The sequence below is a fragment of the Diadema antillarum genome, unplaced genomic scaffold (genome assembly GCF_040938485.1).
Source record: "Diadema antillarum isolate AM-2024a unplaced genomic scaffold, OU_Dant_1.0 seq00000413_RagTag, whole genome shotgun sequence".
In the NCBI taxonomy this organism is placed as follows: domain Eukaryota; kingdom Metazoa; phylum Echinodermata; class Echinoidea; order Diadematoida; family Diadematidae; genus Diadema; species Diadema antillarum.
Window position 1 is genome coordinate 500,176 of NW_027271399.1, and position 22,662 is coordinate 522,837.

A 22,662-nucleotide genomic window follows, 5' to 3' on the forward strand; every position below is an offset into this window, starting at 1 on the left:
TTAGTCTGAATTCTTTTGTCTTCAGCGCAGAAGATTTTCATCATGGTGGTAGTAACTGAAAGAATAAAGCTAATCTTTTATCTCACAAAGTGAGATAAACACACAAAAAATGTGTCTTCGATCTGTGGTATTGCCAGAAACACCGTTGGTGCTCAAAGGGGGCTGAAAAAATTCAGATGACATTAGTGTGTCATTACCATATCGGGAGAGGCAGTTTACCCTTGAAACAGTAATGCCAACTGGAATGTGAACACAGATTGCAAAGGACTGCAATGTAATCTGCAGAGAAGGTTGTACACAATCAGCACTATGTTCCTTGATGAACATTTTGCTGATATGACAGGAAATGATGTAGGACAACCAACCAAATACAACTGTATACTTATGTTGAGTTATGTGGCAGAAATCTACCAGTTAAGAATTCAAAAACAGAAATCCTATTGTCCTTGTGCAACATTTTGCACTTCACCGTGATAGAATATCAAGATTGAATTCATAATTAGGACTAAAATTATATTCTGTGTGGTAGGAAACCAAATCCAAGTATGCATGTCTTTTACAATTGTACCATGCATACTATATATGTGTGAATCTATTGTATGAAGATCAGCTGAGAGAGAGATCTCAAATTTGACTGGTATATATCTCTCAAACAAATGGTATATATCTCTCAAACAAATGACAGACATGGTGGCAAATTTTTATTCTCATCAAAATTCTGCATAGCTTAAGATATTGTAAAGATAGGATGTGTGAGAAACTTTGATGTCCAACGCTCTATTGAAAATAACAGCCTAATTGACTCAGTGTGGAGCTGACCCTAGTTGAATTCCAACAGAAATAGAAAATTTCAGCAAATATCATACCAGAAATATACGCCCCCCAAAAAAGAAACAATTGCTGTCTTATGGTATGTACATGTTTCCTTTTGTTTGTTTGTAAAGAATGATTACTGATGAGAGAAAGGCTAACAAATTTTGCAAAATGATGCCGAGTGTGATTGTTTAGCCACATCAATCAAGCGTATGACTGCTCATTTACTTTGACATGTTGTCTTTCACAGTGCAAAGATGAAAATATGAGCACAACAGCCTACGACCTTGCTGCCGTGATTGTCCATCAAGGATCAGGGTAAACTTGTTTTCCTACGCCTGAAATTAATCGTAATGTGACTGTTCATGTTTTTGTTTGTTTTTTTTGGTTTTTTTTGTTTTTTTTTGATAGAGCTCAAAGAGTTATGATGACTTCTTTTTTTAAGTAGTGAAAAAGTCTTTGTACTTGGATTGTCACAGACAGTCATCTACATATAAATATTTAGGAACAAATGTTCATGCTTATTTGACATCTCACTGGGCCATAACCTGTGGACTGCTAATTATGCAAAATTTACCATCACATGAACATAATACTGTAAAACGAGGAATTTTTGTGTGCATTTTAATTTCGCGAATTTCGCGAGCGCCAAGATTCGCGAAATTAAAATGCACGCGAAAGTTCTTGTCTACACTATATGCATTGAATGCCAATGGCAGTTCGCGAAAATTTCATGCCGCAAAAAAAGGCCGTCGGCTCCAATTCGCGAAAAATTCATGCCGCAAATATATCATGTTTTACAGTATACTTGTAGCAGGATGTAATGGTGATAAGAAAGCATGAAATATGCTGCCGATTAGTGATAGAAGTGTGGGTTTTAGGAAGGGTTTGATCTAAGTTTTCGTCGTCAGAGGTATTTATGCTTTGGATGTGAAATGGGACTTGCTACGATGACTTGATCGATTAATGCGCTTGATAAAATGTCTAATCTTCCCCTTGCAGGGCTGGATGCGGACACTACATTGCATTTGCCGTCCATGATGGTAAGACTCTCCCTTCTCTCGTTTGTTTATAATGTCAACCCTTTCAGCCGTGCTCAACTTGTTAGTGAGAGGAATACAAAATGCTGTTTACATCCATGGTAGATTTGCAATTTTATTTTCGTGAATTTTGTAAGTCCTCAGATATTTGCAAATACAACAACTTTCCAAAATATTGCCTCCTGAAGCACAAAAATGCACTGCGTGTAGTCTCCAAGTGTGGAAAAGCTTTTCTTCTGAAAAGGGAAAAGACATACATTTTATTCCATCACTGTGGGTCTTGATTATGAATTCAACCATTCATAAATTCAACCACCCCTGATATTGTCTTGCAACTCCCATTATGCAAAATGTCATACCTGCAAAGTATATGCCGCATACAGTGTCTGACTGATAAATGTGATAGCATAATTGGAATTGTGTATTCAGTGTTTGTTACTCTTTAGGAAGAAGAACGAGGAAGAGGATAAATGATTAGGACTTTTTCATGTGAAGTTGTACATCTTGTCTGCATATTCTTAGATTTCTCTAACATGTTGCTGGTAATGAATATATTAGGTGAAGATTAGGGCTAGGGCTGTGTTTGTGGGGAGAATTTATGTTTGGCTTCGTGTGCAGATATTTTGTGGGAGCAATTGTCGTAGGAGCAAATGTCGTGGAACCATCTTGTGCACGTTATGAAAGTTGAATGTTTGCTAGTCCTGTATATTAAAAAGCTGGTAGAGGATACAAAAATCATCTATTTTGGACGAGGTAAGGTTGTATCTCAAGAAAAATAATCATTACAGTACTGAACCCCAGCTGCCTGATCTAACTACACCATTCTATCTTATTCCCCTGTGTCTATAACTTTTTCTCATCCCAGGCCAGTGGTACTGCTTCAATGACAGCACAGTGACACCAGTGGAGGAGAAGGTGATCTCCCGCTGCAAGGCCTACATCCTCTTCTACGTCAGTCGCCAGTTCAGAGACGACTTCCTCTCTCTCTCCAGCATCCACAATGGAAACATTCCCTCGTAGTAACAAGTCCTGCTAACCAGTGCTTATCCTAGAGAGCTAATGGACTCAAAATAACCTATATATTTTTTAGGAAGACAAAAAATATATATATATATGCTAATTGATGAGAGAAATGAATGATCTGTGTTCTCAGACAAAAAAAAAAAAAAAAAGACGACAAATTATCCCTCTGACATGACACAATGTGATATCATTCTTGGTATCAGCTGGCTTAGCCGCACCATCGTAATAGTCTGTGTGAGAGGAGGACTTTGTGAATGAATGTTAGAAGGGAGATAGGCAGCGGTGTGTGCCTAGGAACAGAGCAGCAGGTGATGCTGAGATAGATGACCAATCGTGGTGGGTATCGGGGCGTGTGTCCCCTTCGTAGAGAGATAGGGATAGAAGTGACCATCCTGCAGTGGTGCATGTCAGTTAGGAGAGTAAGATTACATGATTTACAGCTTTCACGGCATTCATCACCTTTTACACAAAATGCAGTTTACGACTCGAGTCTGGCACCCTTTTTTTTTTCCTGTTCAATTGGTGTCAGACACTTCAGTCTATGTCTGCACGGGGATGTTTGTCGAAGTTATCCAACAACCACGGCAACCTTCCTGCCTTAGTCAACCTGCGTTACTGATTATTCTTTGCAGAAATGTGCATGTTTGTTTCTCTCTTAGAGCGCACCCAAATTTAGTTAAGAGTACGGCAGCCGACTCCATCTACCGCTTGCTGTTGTACTGGCTGTGGTCACACGAGGGCGGCACAGTGGCTCATTGCTGCAAGGCCAGTGCATCATTATGCCAGTGAGGATGACAGATAGTAGTAGGGTATTCATTTAAAGGAAGGTCATTGCGACCTCTTTATCATATGCTTTCACAAATCATTAAGTGAAGACAGACCCTTAATTTGCTGGTTTGCATCTCAAAATTGCACATCAATCATACTTTCTCTGTGAAATGTAGCCGCCCCTCAGAGTGTCGAGGTGAAGAATCTAAAGGGTTTGGTTGCATCATATTTTACGCCAAAGGAGTGCCACATCAGATACCGTCTATTGTACAGAGTACCGTCAACCTAGTGTACAAGGGGATATTGGAGTTTTCAGACAATGCTGTCAGATACTATTGAAGGGGACGATAATGATACGAGGCTTTAATGTGTTTCTTTATTATTTTGAAATTGCATGAAACTCGAATATCTCTTCATTTAAGAATCCTCTCTTTCTGTCTCTGGCAACCGAAACAGGGTAAATCATATTCTCATTCACCAAGTTGTCTTGACCACTTCACTTACACTGCATTCATTATTAGCTTCATGCTCCTTATATGTGACAGTGATATTTCAGAATGTGATCACATTATTTACTTATTTATCTGCCACCCTCTGGATACAGACCTCCTGAGAAAGAATCTAGCATTACCAACTGGACACTGTATGTCTTTGATTTCGAGCTTCGATGTCACAGTTTGTAAAGAAATTTTTCAAACTACCATGAGGCACTGTCAAGAATGTTATTTTCTCTCACGGTAAAGAGACTACAGCTGCCCTTCCCATTCCCTTCCCCCTGTGTTTATTTTTCCATGGATGTTTCCGTGCTTTCTTCCTGGTTGGTTGGGGGGGGGGGGGGGGGTGTTAGTAATGGAGGTGGCACAAATATTTAGCATTAGTCATTTCCAGATTCTGGTGATAAGCCCGGACATACAGAGATTCACAATCCGTCCTTCCGTGCAGATGTAAACAGCGGAGTACGCTAGTAGAAAAGTGTGTGGGCTTGATGTGTGTGTCACAAAGCTTTTGGTGTTGGTTGCCATTCAAACTGTGAAAGGAGGAGGCTCTTTCTTGTCATGAAAAATAAAACATCTTTCCTGAATTTCAAAACTGCATCAATATGTGGGTCACATTGTGTTTGATGAATGCCCCATACGTCCTGCAAACCTTGACTGGGCTAAAGTTTTGGCATAGTCAACTTGGTTCATCTTTCCAAACCAACAACCCCTCCTGCTAAAAACAAACAAACAAACAAACAAACAAGCCTTTAGATATGTGTGTGTGTGTGTGTGTGTGTGTGTGTCTACATTGGGTTGAAACATTTGGCGAACATTCCTACTTTTTGAATTTCAAATTTCTTATTTTTCTTTCCTGAATAGGTTGCATTTTGCCAATTACAAAAGCATTGATACTGATGATAATTATTGACAGTAGCTGTCGAAATATGTGCTTACCGTACTTTCTAATGTACATTTAGAGATGTGTAACATGTTGAACCTAATGTTTCCTTTTAGTTGAGCACAAAGTGAAAAATTTGTGAGGCATGTTCATCTTCCAAATTGTTTTTGCAAAATAATTATAATTGCAAATTATTTTTAGAAATGTGGTGTATTAATTGATCTGTCTTAACAACTGGGAATAAATCCTCTTTATCTTCTCTTATTTGCCTATCCTTTCAACTGGTAAGGTATTCATACAGTGGTTGACTATTCACTCATACGTTAGCAATTCACACGGAATCTCTGATGTGCCAAAACAAGTAAGAACGTCACATTTGCAATATTTGGGCATCTTGGGTGCTTTTGATGGATATTACAGTTCATATGGTCTTGAGCAAGTTTACAATTCTCTTTTCGAGGATACTCGCTATCACCTCACTAAAACCCAATGATTTTTGTACTGCTTTTCTGTTTTGTTTTAGGGTTGTTGTTTTTTTTTTTGTGTGTGTGTATGTGTGTGTGTGTGTTTGTGTGGGAGGAAGAGGGATAGGGGACAGGTGTTCTCCACAAATATTTTGTCATCATAGAAGACTAATTTGAGGCTTGGACAATATCCCTCTTAGTGTATCTGTAAGGAAATCTCCGAAGGAGCATCGAATGGCATGAAGTACACGTATGTGCCATCTAGCACCAGCTTGTTGGTTGGGATTGATGTAAGGCGTAAAATACAAGGCAGGTCAAGTCAGAAGAAATACTTACCTGGGAAAAATATAATTGTTTTTGGTAGAAGTTGATAGTCCCAATGTATGTAACTGATGAGATGAATAGTATACATGGGAATGGGTTGTGTTTCCGTGTTTTCAGTGAAAGAAACATCAGTATTTTATTCCATATTTTCCTCCCCATTAAATCTTCCTTCCCATGTGAATGTTCTCACAGGGGGCCCTTACAATTCTACAGTTTGCTTTTCCCGTCGATTCCATACCCCTTGGTTTGGTTCAGTTAACAGTTCCAGATTGAATGTTTGGTGTTTGGGGAATTTGCCCCACCTTTGCATTGATCAAATGCAACTTTCTGTTTTAGGTGATAACACGGTGTAGGTACACATTAAGATTATTATTGCAGTTTGAAGATATGGGTAGGTATTTGCCCACCCCTTACACTCCACGCCATGTACAGTAGGGATATCAATTAACATGTGCTGTGTGAGAAACAGTTCTCTTTTCTCTTTACACACTTCACTGTGCCTCTGCAGCTACTACACTGTCAACACCTGAAAATGGGACAGATTTTTCTTTTCTTTTAAAAAGTCTTAATCATGTAGGTACATGTATACTAACGGTCTATACAAATGTGCATTTGCAGGAAATAGAAACGCACAAATGCTGAATAGGATGTTGCCTGCGTACAGGAGTGTACATGCTTGCTACCTTATGTTTCATTTGGCTATGAGAATCACTTTCGTCCTACTGTGGGACTACTGATATGAGAGTGTATGAAAAATCTCGAAATCTTGGAATGTCAAAGGCATGGATGAAGCATTTCCAATGAAGATTTAGTTACTCGTGTGTCCTCTCTCTCCCCCTAATTGTGTTGCATGTGTGTAATCATCGTGTAATACAGTAAAGATAAAACTAAAAGTACACTAACAAGAAACGGTCAACCTTGCATAAATCAAATAATTGCCTGAGTCGAAGGTCTTTTCAAGTCCTCTTCTCTTTATATTCTACTGATTTTAATCCCTCACAAGTCGAATTTAAGTCGGAGCTATTTCTTCAGTCCAAATAGATTCGACTTGGCAAGTTGAATGTAATAGGAAAGGAGCCCATAATACACTGTAGTTATAACAATCATTATTGGTATCATGCCCCTGTCTTCAATATATTTCTTGGAAAATCACTTTATGGAATTGATTTTTGGAATTAACACTTAAACCCCCACAAAAAACAAGGAATGAATAGATGAATAAAAAAGGGTTAAGCGAATTTTGCCGCATGCGATTTCATTATTTTTTTCTCAGTAATTCCCTCATGTAAGGAATCGGTGTTCTCTCCTGATAGATGTCCCTCCCCCAACGGACATGTTTGTGATTATCTGTTATTTTGTCGGCTTGTTTCTTGTAGAGAGAATTTGTTTGATCTCACAGTCGTCGTCTTCAAAACTGAACTCAATGCCTTCGGAATCTAGGCTTCTGTAGACTCTACACCAGTGCTCGCCGTTAATTCAGCCTGATTTGTGAGCTGCTAACAGTACTATGACAACCACGAAATGCTCACTGCGGAATGAAATGCCTGGTGACGAAGCCTAGCTCACTCAACTGATTTTTACCTCACATTAAAGTACTGCTATGTGATAAAGTGTGTGGATTACAGAGAGGGGAAAAAATGTACATTTCTCAACAAGAATGTTGTGTTCATGTTTAAAATACAACTATACCTGTTGTAACAATGTGGCTTTATCAGTGTTTTTGCCCAAGCAGTGTTTACAGTTCTGATACTTGGTTTTTTCAGTGAAAGTCTGTCATACTGTAATAATTTTACTTTCAGGAGGGGGAAGTTTAATGAGTGTGGTACGTTTAGAAAGGAAATGTGTTAGCAGAGTTGCTCCTTGGACTGTGACTCCTTACCAGGATTGTATAGAATGCATTTGCGTGGTTGTTGGACTGCTGTACATAGAAAGATTGCACTACCGGGGTTTCTGTCGACCAGGAGTTCTTGCGTTAAAGCAACGCTGTCTGTGGAAATGAGGACCTAATCATTAACATGTACAAATACATGGAGATGTATGCAAGACCAATTAAAACCTTCAAGTAAAAAAACAAACAAACAAACATGAAATGTGCAATGGCTTGGTTGATGTACATGTAGATGATTTGCGTGCTCTCGTGTGTGACTCATTATGTGTGTGATCCCACAAAATAGTGGTGAGCTAAGTTATAACTGTGCAAAAGTTCACAGCTCACATATGAAAACACACAACTGAAAGAAGAAGAGTTTTGGTTTGCCTAAATTTGCGAGTAAGGTGGAAGTATTTTGCATGCATATGTATACAAGACATGTATGACAAGTGTGGTCAGATAAAAAGAAAATATGCTAGTATATATACATACAATATAACTATATTGCCATCAATGACATAGAATATTGACTAACAAATTCTCTCCTGCATGAATTTTTAGAATAGGATGTAATTAGACGAGTAAAAAAAGAAAAAAGGAAAACATATACTGTATATATATATATATATATATATATATATATATATATACTGTGTGTGTATATATATATATCAGGGCTCGACACTAACGGTGGCCCGGTGGCCCAGGGCCACCACAAATGAAAGTCGGGCCACCAAATTTCAAAAAAGGGCAAATTTGGTGGCCCGCCTCGGGCCACCACAATTTTTTGAAAAGTATGTCAATAAATTCGTAACTTCTTGCACCGGAAATTAGCAGTTAAATTTGTTTAAAGGATGGATGCAAAGGACTGAATGAGCGCCTGTCAGTGAGTGTTGCAAGTTTGTTGAAGTTTAATTTATGAGTAGATATGTCTAACTTCTAATTCTTACTCTTATAAAACTTAAATATTTGACTCATTAAAAAAAACCAGGACTTTTAATGTTTTTTATTGTTTTTTTTTTTGCAGGACACCAAATTTTTCTCTTGGGCCACCAAAAATTTGAAATTTAGGATTTTGGTGGCCCCATCGGGCCACCAAACAAAAAAGTTAGTGTCGAGCCATGTATATATTTATATATATATACTGTGTGTGTATATATATATATATGTATATATATATATATATATATATATATATATATATATATATATATATGTACATATATATATATATATATGTATATATATATATATATATGTATATGTATATGTATATATATATATATTATATATATATATATATATATATATATATATATATATATATATATATATATATATATACTGCACACAAATTTTCGAGTGACTCGCTCTTTCTCAAGTGTTGATACTGAGAGAACAATCCCCGTTTTGCTTTTTATCTCATCTTGCCAACACGTGGACAACCTACTCAATATACATATATATATATATATACACACACACACACACACAGAGTATATGTTTTCTGGGTGTGTGTGTGTGGTTAAATCACTGACTAGCGAATAAACTCTTGCGGGTACTTCTATTGATGGTATGGAAATATCCACCACCACCATATTCTGGAAGGAAATTAAGATTTCCTGTTGGGAAGACGATGCATGGAAAAAAAAAATGGATAGACAACCAACCAAAGTAATGCACAGTACCTGCATCGCCCTACATATATTTGAAATTTATTCTGGCATTTACAAACGGGGGACAAAAAGTAGAATTCTATCAACCCTTGGCTTCAGTGGTGAACGTGAAACTTGTTTGAGACATAACTTAATGAGACACTGGCTTGTATTGATTTGGCTTCACTTGCAATGAATGTTGGCAGCAAATGCAATGTAGTATATAGAAAATAGATATAAGGCAGAAAAAATAAGCATTTCATTACAATCCTTTAGAGGCAGAGGTATATGTTTAGGAGAAATGGAGAGAAATGCTTTCTATTTCTCTCTGAACAAATATCTCTGCCCCTAAAGAGTGCCAGATGCACTGTGTTGGGGTTAGCCCTCTGTCTCTATAAACCCCAGATGTTGTCAACATAAATAACTTGTAATTAGTGTGCCACGTTCACACACCCGACTCGACTCAACGACTTGCAAACTTCACATATTTTGTTCAAAAGCACAACCACATATGAACTGATTGATAAATCACAGTACAGTGCACTCCCATTATAACGAACACAGTTATAATGAAACTCCTGTTACAACGAAATAAAAATTCATGCTGCAACATTATTGGCTCTATGTTTGTTTGTTTTTCAGTTATAACATAATTTCGATATAACGAAAGAAAACTGCTGGTCCCAAGGAATTTGTTATAACAGGAGTCTACTGTATGCCACAATACACTGAAAGTGTCATAGCCACAATTTTGTCACAAAATTGACATCACAGCAAAGCTTGCAATTTTCTCTACAATTCCTCTCATTACAACCTCTACAAGAAAAGACAGATATTTTAAATGAAATGACCGTGACATATGAAAATTCTCAAAATTTGGCTAGAAGTGTTTGCATTATTTTTGGCAAGGGAAGTGCAATGAGAAATATGTGAAGAAGTAAAAGTATGTGCAGAAATAGGCTCTATGCACAGTCAATGAATAAGACATTACCTACTGTAAGGGTGTATCTTGGTAGAGGAGACTTTGCCATGTCAGTCACTGCGACTTGTGCGACTTGAGAGACCAAAAAATGGCTTACACTCTCACCATGGAGACTCCAAGGCAACTTCAGAGATACAGTCAACCTTGTGTAAGTCGGCCTCGCATAAGTCGAACAATCGCCTAAGTCAAAGATCTTTTCAAGTCCCCTTCTCTTTACATTCTATTGATTTCAATCCCTCAGAAGTTAAATGTTCTCTACAACGGTATGTCGAAAGTATTTCTTCAGTCCAAACACAGCAGATTAGACTTAGGCATGGTTGTCTGTATCTCCAAATAAGATGACAATTTATCAGTCTCCCGTCCAGTGAGATACCCACTTTTTTCATCTTAAAGGTGCATAGTCCCAGTAGTGTAGAGGGCGCTGTTGATGATACTACCGATCATCATCAGCATTGATACGAAGATAGCCGAAGTTGAGCTGTCATCAAGAGTAAAGCGCGTAGGTGTTGCTAAGTAACGTTGCCTTTGTTGTCTTCTCTGCGCATCACTCAGTCTGTAGTAATGCCAGGGTGCGTGCATTATGTGCTTCTTATTATGACATCACAAAAGAAGTTTGCTAAAGCTGTCATCCCCCTGAGCCAAATCATGAGCTGAACTGTGATCGGACCACCGACTACAGTGGATCGGACTTCTTTGGACGCGGGGAAGTGGGCCACAGTGTAAGCGCCAAAGAGGAGTCGATAGCATAGGTCTCTATAGGAAACTTGCGCCGTGCGCCCACGTACGCATTTGACTAAAACACCGGGACCATGCACCTTTAATCCCTCCAGAGTCACCATGGCCTTCCTGTTGGACTGAGGCATTGTTACGCCTGGGTAGGCTTCCTATGGTAATGTGTACGTAAGAGCTCCCAGAAACATTCTCATAGAAAAGAGAAAACAAATTGTTGCAACTCCTTCACACCCCATGGCTCACACAAGAACACTTAAAAAACAAAGAAGACTTAATACAAGCTCAAATCTAAATGAAATAAACTTGCTTTATTTCACAAACTCTCAGTTGATATATACTTCCTGACAAAAACGTGTGTGATTTTCAACTTCTCCAGATATGTATGACTATATCTATATATATGTATAACATCAAAGCTGTAAAGACATTAAGAGGTAAAACACACGCAATACCAAGAATGCAGAATGAATGTCAGGTATCATGATTTTTGTGGCCTGTGATAAACATGTTAACATAGTCTCTGCATTATAATCTATATAACGACTATCACATCTCCATACATAAGCACTGGACACAACACCATCTGTTCGTGGAACATCATACAAAATATACACCCTCTACGCCTATTTGTATTTCCAAAATTCAGTGCATTCACAAGCTCTTGTCAATCTATGTGCAAAATCCACTCACAATTGATTCAGTTTCTGATGCGATTCAGTTATTTCATGTTACAGCATACAGTGGTTACATCTTGCAACATGATTCTTTGGACTTTGCTCTCATATCTTTAACAGAAGTTTGGTTCCACAAGCTCTCATGTGTTATCTGCTCATTTGGCATTCTCTTCAATTACAAATTTAAACCATTACTTGCAGTACATGTGCTATTTAAAGCATTTAATGTCATCAATTTGATCACACATATATGACAACCTGTCAGAATAGGTGGAAATGTTGCTTCATTGATTTTCTGCTGTCACTTTCATATACTACATGGTGGGGAAAAAATGGAGGATTTCAGGAGTACTTTCTCAATAGCTTCCATTTTAAAGATCTTTCAGCTCACAAATATTATCAGTTGATTGCTACTGACAAGACAGTACTTAAGTATGCCATTCAATATTAAACAAAAAGTGCATAGAGCTAGATTTACACACTGAAGAAAATGAACAGCTGTAGGTTGTTGTTTTTTCATGCATGCTTATGGCCTTTTTGTTGTTTTTTGTGGTTGTTTTGTCAGAAGAGAGAGAGAATGTTTCATGTTTCTCTCTGCACTGGACGAAATGTAAACAAGAAAACAGTTTCCACACAGATTAAACTAACATTCTTATTTGCAACATACCTTGTAAACTTGCCTGATATTCTTATAAATTATGAATTACAAATCGGATATAACAGCACTGCAGAATAAGATGTATTACTTCATCATTACATGTTATGTTACTACAAAACCTTGATCTACGGTCAAAACACTTAGAATGGCTGGGGAGCATAGACAAAACATTTTAATTAAGCCTCTTCTACTTTTGTTGACATTATGTAATTTCCTCTGCACTGCCAGTGGTCCAAATACCACAGTATTCTCTTTGTAACATGTTTCACATGAAAAACATCACTGCAATGTACAGGATCATCTGTCATGCTTCCCTACTCCAATGCCCAGACATTTGGACTGAGCCTCTGCACTCCCTTGTCACATATTAATCTCCATTTAAAACGTGTATGAAATCTTTGACATTAAACATTACAGTGAGGAGAACAGGTTCAAAGGTCATATGACTGCATGCTGATTCATATATGGATAAAGGATGTGCTTTGCACACCCTTTTTAACAACTAATAAAAAAACAAGTAAAACGGCAAATATTAATGGTGACAGAATAACCCGTAATATGACAGGTGGGACTACTGTAATACATATGTACTGTACTACTTTTGAGGGCACTCTAACCGTGTGGTATAACACACATGTATACATTTTGTAACACTCTAAAACAAGGTCTAACAACTGGCTTTAAGAATGGACATCAACTGATGCAACAAATCCATCTTTCCTCTTTACGATGAAAAAAGATTTACGCCAAAGGAGAGAAGACAAAAATGTATTACAAGTACTTCCTTGTATGTCACTCCCCGTGTCCCGAATCTAAGCCACAAACGTATAAAGAAAATTGAGAACTGTTCAGGCTTTCTGTGGCCAGCACTGCTCTGTACGTACATATCCTGTGCCTTATATCAACAGGAACTACACAATGGCTGGGACTATTACATCACACTCTTCGGCTTACATGCTTTACTCTATAAAGCTGGTTACTGATTGCTGTCTACACCATATCATGTTTGAGCCAGATACATGGGTCTGGCACGCAATTGAATGAATCGAAGGTGCATGCCCGACACATAAAGGAGTTCAAGTAGCTGATTCTATCAGTTGTCAACTATTAAGTATACCTGTCTGGCCAACATTTTGATGTGGGCTCTTTTTCCAGCAAAATGATTAAAGGCATAATTTACCGTTTGCGGATGAAACAAAAACCCAGCATTAGTGCTTTGAATAGTTCTAAAAAGTAAGTTCGGGATAGAGGCAACCATTGTAAAAATTTGAATCTGTATCATTGATGTTAAGTATTGTTAAATACACAAAATGTGAACAATAGTCATAATAAAAATGTGTCCAGACTAAACCGTCTACAGTTATGGTTTATTGAGAAAAAATACTGATATCTCCTTACATTTTAGGCTTTATTGCAAAACTTTTATATGATAGGATGTTTTGTGATACAACAGACCTACACATATGCATTAAATGTAATACTTGATTTTTTCTTTTCTTTAAATCAAGCATTCCCAAAGGTAAACAGGACCTTTAAGTACAGAGTTGGGATCAAATGTGTAAATGCAGTTCTTTGTGAGCACATGTGTTCATAATAATGATAATAATGATAATAATAATAATAATAATAATAATAATAATAATAATAACAATACTAGTGGCTATTTGTATCGTGCACAGGTCCATTTTTCAATGCTCATGGCGCTTCACAGATGAAAAGATAAAAATCTATACATGTACAACATGACAACAGGGAAGAGAATAACAAACAACAAGAAAACACATACCAGATAAAGAATACAACTATGGATTGCAGTTATATAATCCTCAGTGTGAGAGGAACATATACATTTTAGGTTTGGATTTGTTTCATAAAGAATATATATTGGCATACAAAGACAAAACAAGTGTGGGGCTGAGAACTTGTCTTACAGTGCAAATTTCAAAAACTTGCAAAATTGATTACTGTAAATACATTTACAATGGCAGCAGATATGAAATAATGCAATCAGCTTGAAACATTTTGTTTCTGTAGAAACAAACATCATTGTAAGTTACTTTGATTGCACATGTCATGGAGCATTGGGTTGGACCGCTCTAAATGATGTCTGGTTGAATTATGACTGGCACAAGGCCATATCTGTGGTACTTCGGCCATCATTAAATCCTCAACATTGCTTGTAATCAATTTGGAAACGCTGATGTTGGATGGGTGCCATACCTGATTCAGTACATAAATGTTGCTGGATTTCTTTATCATCAAGGCTTTAAAAAAAAATCCCTGCTATTATTATACAAATGACGCACAGGTCTGAGTGCGTCAGTCGGAATTGTGTGCATAAGGTAACTATGGAATGCTTAACCCACGAGGCGAAGCCGAGTGGGTTTAGGCTAAATTCCATAGTTACCGCATGCACACTATATTCCGACTGACGCACAAAAAGACATGTGCGTCATTTGATTTATAGAATGGGTAATTTTCTTGTCAAAAACCCAGTTTTCTATCGTGTTACCCGATGACAAATTTACTGGATGCATTTCCTTTTGGCTTTCCGTAAAGGGCATGCATACCCGTACTTACCGTTTTTACTGGATGCATGGCCAGCCATGCATAAGTTTTTACTGGATGCATTGCCAAGCTGAGTGCGCGAACGCTTGCTTTAGTGCGTGAACCTTTGTTACAAGTACGCGTACTCTTGCTAAGTGCGCGATAACATGTTTACCACTGTGACTCAGCATGCGGCCAGTAAAAATGAACACATAGCTCTCGACCAATCAGATCGCAGGATTCTCGCTACCCATTCTATAAAGCCCAATCAAACATGCCAGCATGAACAGTATCTACCACTTGGTACATATTTATACACACGTTGCTCATGTTTCACTTGCAGAGCAATTATCAAGTTCACCCAAAACAACTGGGTATGCATATTTGCATCATCCTGAATCACAGATTTCTTTGTGGATAGGGAGAGAAAGTTCAGGAAAATTCTGTCAAAGTATTGCTTACATCTTTCTGCTTCACAGAGCTAAAAATTATCTTCCTGATTTGAGTTTAAAAAAGAGAGAGTATTTTGTTGATCAACAGAAGTCAGAATTCAAGGGGGATACACACCATAAAAGCACAAATGTCCTTCTTGAAGTAAAAACATTGATTTCATGGGAGGAATAGTGCATGCATTCCCATGTCTGTAGAGGGTACAAATTTGAAATATTTAATTACATTAAACGCCAGCATAACGAAAATCAAATGAACACACTGATACTTCATTTCCTGACGATATATTTGCTTAGCAGAACATGAACTGTTATGTCTATGTCATATATTGTAGGCAAAGCAAATTGTTATTGTGGATGTTGGAAAATGATGGAAAAGAGTCATATGTACATGGGCTGCAGAAATACAGTATTATAAATGCCATCAGACCATTGCCAACCAGACATTGTAGGTCCTTACGTGCCGGCATTGTTGTCATGACAACACAAGGTTGCTGATTAATACGAGTTACATATATGTGTACACCTGGTACAAATCTCTCATTTCACTTTGAAGCATAACACATATGTCAACAAGCGGTAATAAAATGATTAGTACAATACACAAACATAATATAGAAATAATTGTTTTCCGGAAGGTGGATGACTATTGTTGCAAGGTGAAAAAACAAAAACAAACCCAAAATATGTGTCCACATGACAAAAGAATGGGCAAAACTGCTATTTAACTGACAAATATACATTTGCAAAATAGCACATACAAGTGTACCTCATAAGTAGCTGTATCAACTTCAGCAATAATGCAAGATATAATGAAAGTATAGCCTACAAGAGACCGAACAAGAAGTTTAGAACAATCTGCCATTACACATGCACAATTACAATGTGCATATAAAAGCTACAACAGACATCTCAATCAGATAGCAGCTTGCCAACTACATCTGTAACTTGCGAGAAAAGTAACAATATATTTCCATTCTGGGATTGTGACAGAGTGCCAAGAACAAATGCTGTACTCTGCTTGAGTCATCTTACGTATTGTTCTTGAGAAAGAGAGGCCATGATGATTTCCATTCACTTTCTTCTTCTTCTTGTATTTTTGGCAAGGCTCACATGAATAAAATAAGGAATGAGTGATACAATGTATTTCATCATCAAAAAGGTATTCAAGCAACCATCGCAAATGCAATGCTACCCTGTAAGAATGCAGAATGCGTTTAATAAGGGAACGTAAAACAATAAGCACAAGCCTTCAATACAATAGCAACCATATAATGGCCCGATCTTAACCACATGAAAATTGGAATCTTTGTTCAATGTCAGTCCTTCCCAATTGTTTTTGAACATTAATAATGAGATGATATGTAAATAGCATTAATCATACTGCACACTCCTTGAGTGAAGTTAAGAGCACAATTTTGGAATCAGACCATAACCAATTATTTTAACTTGTTCAGTAATGTTTTGTAACATGCCTGCCAGTTTCTCCATCAATCCATATTCACGTATTTAGTTCAACATGGTACAATAGTATGTCCTACATTTCTTCACTTATGGCTGAACACTTAAACCGTTGCATTGAGACATTGATCTTTGACCAGGGCCTTCACCATTGAACGGGCCCCGTCTAATCAATAAGAATAACCCTGTCTCTGTGTACCCTTTCTGAATATGATGAGAGTCCTAAAGAGGTTTCAAGTTCCATAAATCTAGATGGCAGACGAACCCTGAAAACACAGCACCTCCTGTATTTTTGTTATGTAAATACAGAAAGTATGGGAGAAATGGCAGGCAAATTTCAAGAATATTGAAGAGGTCGGGTAGAGGGAAATTCTGTACACAATTATTCCCAAATATACCCCCCATCACGACTTCTTTCAAACTGCTAACACAGAAGCTTAACGCAAACAATATATCTTTTAGCCAGTGACTCCTTTGGAACGTGCACATTGCATTTCATGTCAAGCTCCTGATATGCCGTGCAGTCTACATTGAGATGTCTAAACAGCGCTCAAAGGGGTGGGATCAGTTAGGTTCTCGGTTAATTCTCTTTGTTGTACTTCTGTGGATTCATTCCTTGATTATCATTCTTTTATCATTTTTACAAATGCCTGTATAACACGATTATACAGAGACTGTGCAGCCCCTTTTCTCAGCTGGGTTGTACAGGCACAAGCCCTGAGTAGCAAACATTTTAAACTCCACCACAAAACAACGTCCCTTCACTCCCCCTCTCCCCTCACCCCCCCCCCCCCCTCCACACTGCTGGCACTGCTGCCGCCACCGTAATTTGATTTTTCTCCCGCTCCCCTCTTGACATCATTAATGAATAATGCAGGCAGGGTAATCCACAGTGTAGTTTCCTTTCGCTACTTTGTACAGGCCTTCTCTCTCTCTCTATCTCTCCACTTCTAAGGCAGTGCGAAAGCAAACCTGGGCAGCATATCAACTATTTAAAGGGACACACATGTCATGGTCAGCTAAACAGAGTGCACGCAGTGACTTTTGTGTGGCAGTGGAGTTGAGCATCTAGCATTAGCAGCAAGATGAGGTGACTACCTTTAGGATACTTTTTAAATATAGTATTCTGTAGTACCGGTTTACCAGGATGAGTGGACAAGATGCTACCTGAACTACATATAATCTGTTGAGAAAGATAACAGCATTAAGGTGCTACTAACGCCATAGGTTAGAGGAACCTTAACGCCCGTATCTTATTCAACCAACAATATTGTATCTTCCATTATTTACACTGATATAAAAATCAAGTTTCATCACGACCCTCCTTCACTCCATCCCCCCTTCCCATGAAAAGAGAGTGTAGCGTGATTTTATATATACCTGAAGAATGAACACAGACCTGCTACAATATTTGTTCACACATACTGCTTGAACCCACCCCCATCCCACCATTGTTCTATTGTATCAACATATCTCAATATTCAAGTGATATCCTTGAGTAATGACATCTCATTCCACTATCATATATGCCTTTCATATCAAATCAACTATTTATCATGGTCCAATGAACACACGCAAACATACACTATATATAGATTTTATAGACATACTTAAACACTAACATATCTAGACTGAATTGGTAATAGATACTGTGGTGATGAGACAATAAATTGAACTTCTGTCATCTTATGGCTATAAGAACCCACATTTAGTGATTCCCTTGGAACATGAGCGCAGTCTGATGCAGTATAATAAGCACATCTTTCATGGCACCTGCAATGCCATACATATTAGATATTATCAGATTTGGTATACAAACAAGCATCTTTGGGGTGCAATGCTGGACAAGAGGTACTGTGCTGTCATGTCACAGAAAACTGCTAGGACACAGCTAAACTGAAAACTGAAAAAAAAAAATGGTAGAAAAGTGTACAAACACCTTGTAGCCCGATCCCACCAGGGAAGTGCACCTCCCTGATCCCACTGATATCATATAACTTGAAGACTGAATTGTCTTTGATTACAAAAAAATAATGTGGGAATACCCAATATTAGCTAATAAATCCCCTCCCCCAGATGGGAATCATACGTTGATGGCATGGGTTCAAACTGACTCTCCAAGACAACATAATCAAACGGTACGGTCAAAAGGATGAGGCTTTGGATGGTGGAGAGGTTAGATACGACTCAGCTATGCACACACCGAGCAACTATAGTAGAGCCTTACAACCAGTAGCTTGAATTTCAGCGCAAAAACATGTCCACCAGCGAAATAAAAAATGAAGGAACAACTGTATGCATAATTTACACAGTGAACAAACATGGCCAATCAAAGATATTCACACAAGGTATTCAGATAAATTGCAATGATATGGACGAGACCCAACATAGAGTTATCACAGTTAACCTGAGCCGTGCCAGTATTGAGAAATGGGATTAAAGTAGTGGAAATCACTTTTGTGTGAATAGAAGCAGGATTAGAGGAACAACACAATGAAAGTGTGACCAAATTCTGATACAAACCAATAACGTTATGATATTTGGAATTTGTGATCAATATCGGCAATAACTATGGTGTCATACATTGTACCTGAGCCCTCATACCCCGTCCAGTAAGTTTTTAATACTACAACATGTACATGCATGCTTAAAATATTGTAAAATCATTGTAAATATTTTTCTTTAACACTCCTGCTAGGAAAAAATATATTTCCGTCATCAATAACGAAAAAAGAAAAGAAAAGAGAGATATGAAATTTCATGCGTGGGGCAAATGGAAGGTGAGCTTCCATGTCATATCACTGAGTTTCCAATAGTGATAATCAATCCAATGTTTGATTGGTCACACCTTCAAAATTAAAGAACTTTCTCTTTTCTACTCAGAACCTTCTGATCTCATTTTTCAAGGTTTTTTAGTCAAACAAACTTATTTTTTGGGTCAACTTTCCCTTTAAGTTCATTCCCAATTACACATTCAGAGAGGCAATCAAGACGCATAGCTACAGTTGTTGGCCAGTATAGTGATATGTTAAAAGAAGATTTTTAACTATGCTGCTTTCTCCTACTGTGGTCAATTTCCTACACAGTAAATTCTAAAACTCAGAGCATGAATTACAAAAACAGCAGTACCATGTCACAAGCTTCATGTGCTGATTAGTGTTAAGAGTTAAATCCCCTTGGAAAAGAATAAGAGATATCACTTGCAGCTCGAGGGAGTTTAAATATAGTCTGTTTATGAGCACATACTCTCTCTGCAGGGCACATCGACTGATGTTAAATATAGCATCATTGATACTCTCCTTGAAGAACAATTGTTTTCTCTGGAGTCCCTCTTTAAAAAAATACACTTACAACCTTCTTACATTGATTACCGCATGTGAAGCAATACCAGTAGTTACATCATTCACTGACATGGGACTAGAAGACAGGTCACTCAACAAACTGAGTACCATAACTTCCTCAAACTCTGATGGATATGCAGGTTAAGAGTTAAAGGACAAGTCCATCTTCGTACACATGTGGACTGAGTGAATGCAACAATATTAGTAGAACACATCCGTGAGAGTTTGAGGAAAATTGGACAATCTGTTCAAAAGTTATGAATTTTTAAAGTATCTGTGCAGTCAATGCTGGATGAGATGACTACTACAGTGTGTGATGTCACAAGCGTAGAATGACATAAGGAAAATATAAAAGAGAATTTCACAAAATTTCATTTTTTGAAAAAAGTGCACATTTCCTTGACTTGTAACTAATGTATCCCCCTGCCTCCTGAAAGAGGCGAGTCAAGTGTTCTTTCATTATGCAAGAAAAGTTAAAATACGTTGAATTTTCTTTATATTTTTTGACATTGTTCTACACATGTGACATCACAAGCTGTAGCAGTCTTCTCATCCAGCACTTAGCCAGCAGAAACTTCAAAAATTCAAAACTTCTGAATGGACTATCCAATTTTCCTCAAACTCTCACTGATGTGTTCTACTAATTAATAGTAATATTGCTGCACTCACTAAATCTACGTCTATGAAGGTGAACTTGTCGTTCAAAATCCCATCTATACAACACTTGCTGAGAGATTGTTCCCTGGAGGCACCTGAAAATAGACACAGCACAACTATTCCAAACTGCTGATAAGTTTTCATCCATAAAAGTAACACAGAATGTAGACTCAGATGCATGGGCAGCAAGGCCACTTTTGACAGAGCTCTAGTCAGATTCTATTAACCCTGTTCTCCATTTCAATTCAATTCATAGAATCGTTTCTGTGTATGAGTAGCACAACATGAGGACTCTGCAAAAGATAAAATGTTTTGTAGTTTCAAATGTTTGTCTTTTTCAAGAAACTTCAACATATTGCCTCTTATAAAATCTGATATTCTGGTCTACATCTGAAAAAAAAAGAGAAGAAAAATTACACTTGTGAATATAAATGGCAAAACTCTGCATTGTTAGTCCAAGAAGTAATGGTATTATGTACTCATATAATTTGTACACAATTGGCTGCAAATACACATAATGTGATCCATAATATTTCCTTACATTGTATACTGACAGCTCATAACTCAACTGTAACCATCAGTTCATCAGAAAAACAGGAAATGGTTCTTCTTATACACTGTGCCATGTTCAAAGTATCTATAACTGTGGTCATGCTGGCAAAACTCCTCCAAGTTGAAGTTCTCGAAGTTGGGCCAGTCTGAATGCTACTAACTCACCGAAAATTTCTCATCAACCTTTCCACTAAGATAGGGGAATTTCCAGAACGCCCGCAAATCTTCCCCAAGTTTGTGCAGTCTGAACACATCCAGCTGAAACTTTGCACAGTTTGCAATGTGACCAGTCCACTCCCTGTTTGTGGTGCCTCCCAAGCCATCAGACAGTGTGCAACTTTTTCATAGTTGCACATGCTCATCAGTGACCAAAAACTTTTGTAACTTTAATATCGAGAACTGAAACTTTGAGAAGTGCGGCCAAGCAGTATGAATGAACAAACAAATTTCATAAAGTGTTCTCAAAGTTTTGCCAGTGTGAACGCTGCCTCAAATGAGATATTTCAAAAGCATTTGTAAGCCATCCATGCCACTTGAGTCTTTATGAAACTGAGCATCGCTGAAGACAGGAAAAGAAAAGTCTGCAATCATACTCCATATGGCAGAATGTACAATGAATGCATGTAACAAAAGCAAAAAAGTTTTAGATGATCATAAAGCTATAGAAAACAAGACATTTAGTACTGACCAAAGAAATTGCATTTCTTCCCTTTTGACGGGATAGTTACTCTTTTGCTTTGTAATTCACGAGTATAAATAACGGAATGTCAGAATATGCAGTCATACATACATGATCATTCTTAAGATGCTGTCTGTTCCAGATATTTGTAAAAAATTTCCAGCACAGTATTCAGGCAGTAACTCTGGATATTTCACTGAAATACTGGTTTAATAATGTGTTTTTGCATGAACAACCGCCTTGCAACAGCATACACATTTCAATAAAATATGCTCTAAAAATGTACTGTGTATACAATGTTCATGAGTGATAGACTACCTCGTCTGAAAACATATCCAGGTATATATTGTCCACATTCATTAAAACATGATGATCTAATAGTACATTGAGAAAGCATGACACATTTTATTTGATATCCATCTTATCACTGCCTTCAGCATTGTCCACTGCCCAGGTATGAGATACATACAGTCAATGAAGTAAAAGTTGAATTCACTGAAACTGAAAAAAAAAACACAAACAAAACCAACAACAACATTACATTGACTGCATGGGAAATCCATTGATCATATTCTAATACTACAGCATGTCTCCTG

General features: G+C 37.6%; 1 protein-coding gene across 1 annotated transcript in view; it reads left to right on the forward strand.

Annotated features, from left to right (window-relative positions):
- Positions 1 to 4,444, forward strand: part of LOC139732328 (ubiquitin carboxyl-terminal hydrolase 3-like) — a 28,352-nt gene extending 23,908 nt beyond the window's left edge. The window contains exons 13-15 of the mRNA XM_071643195.1: positions 1,064 to 1,131; positions 1,816 to 1,856; positions 2,719 to 4,444. Coding sequence (XP_071499296.1) covers positions 1,064 to 1,131; positions 1,816 to 1,856; positions 2,719 to 2,873 — 264 coding nt within the window. The 3' untranslated portion in view covers positions 2,874 to 4,444. The remainder of the gene's footprint in view (positions 1 to 1,063; positions 1,132 to 1,815; positions 1,857 to 2,718) is intronic.
- The last annotated feature ends 18,218 nt before the right edge of the window (positions 4,445 to 22,662 follow it).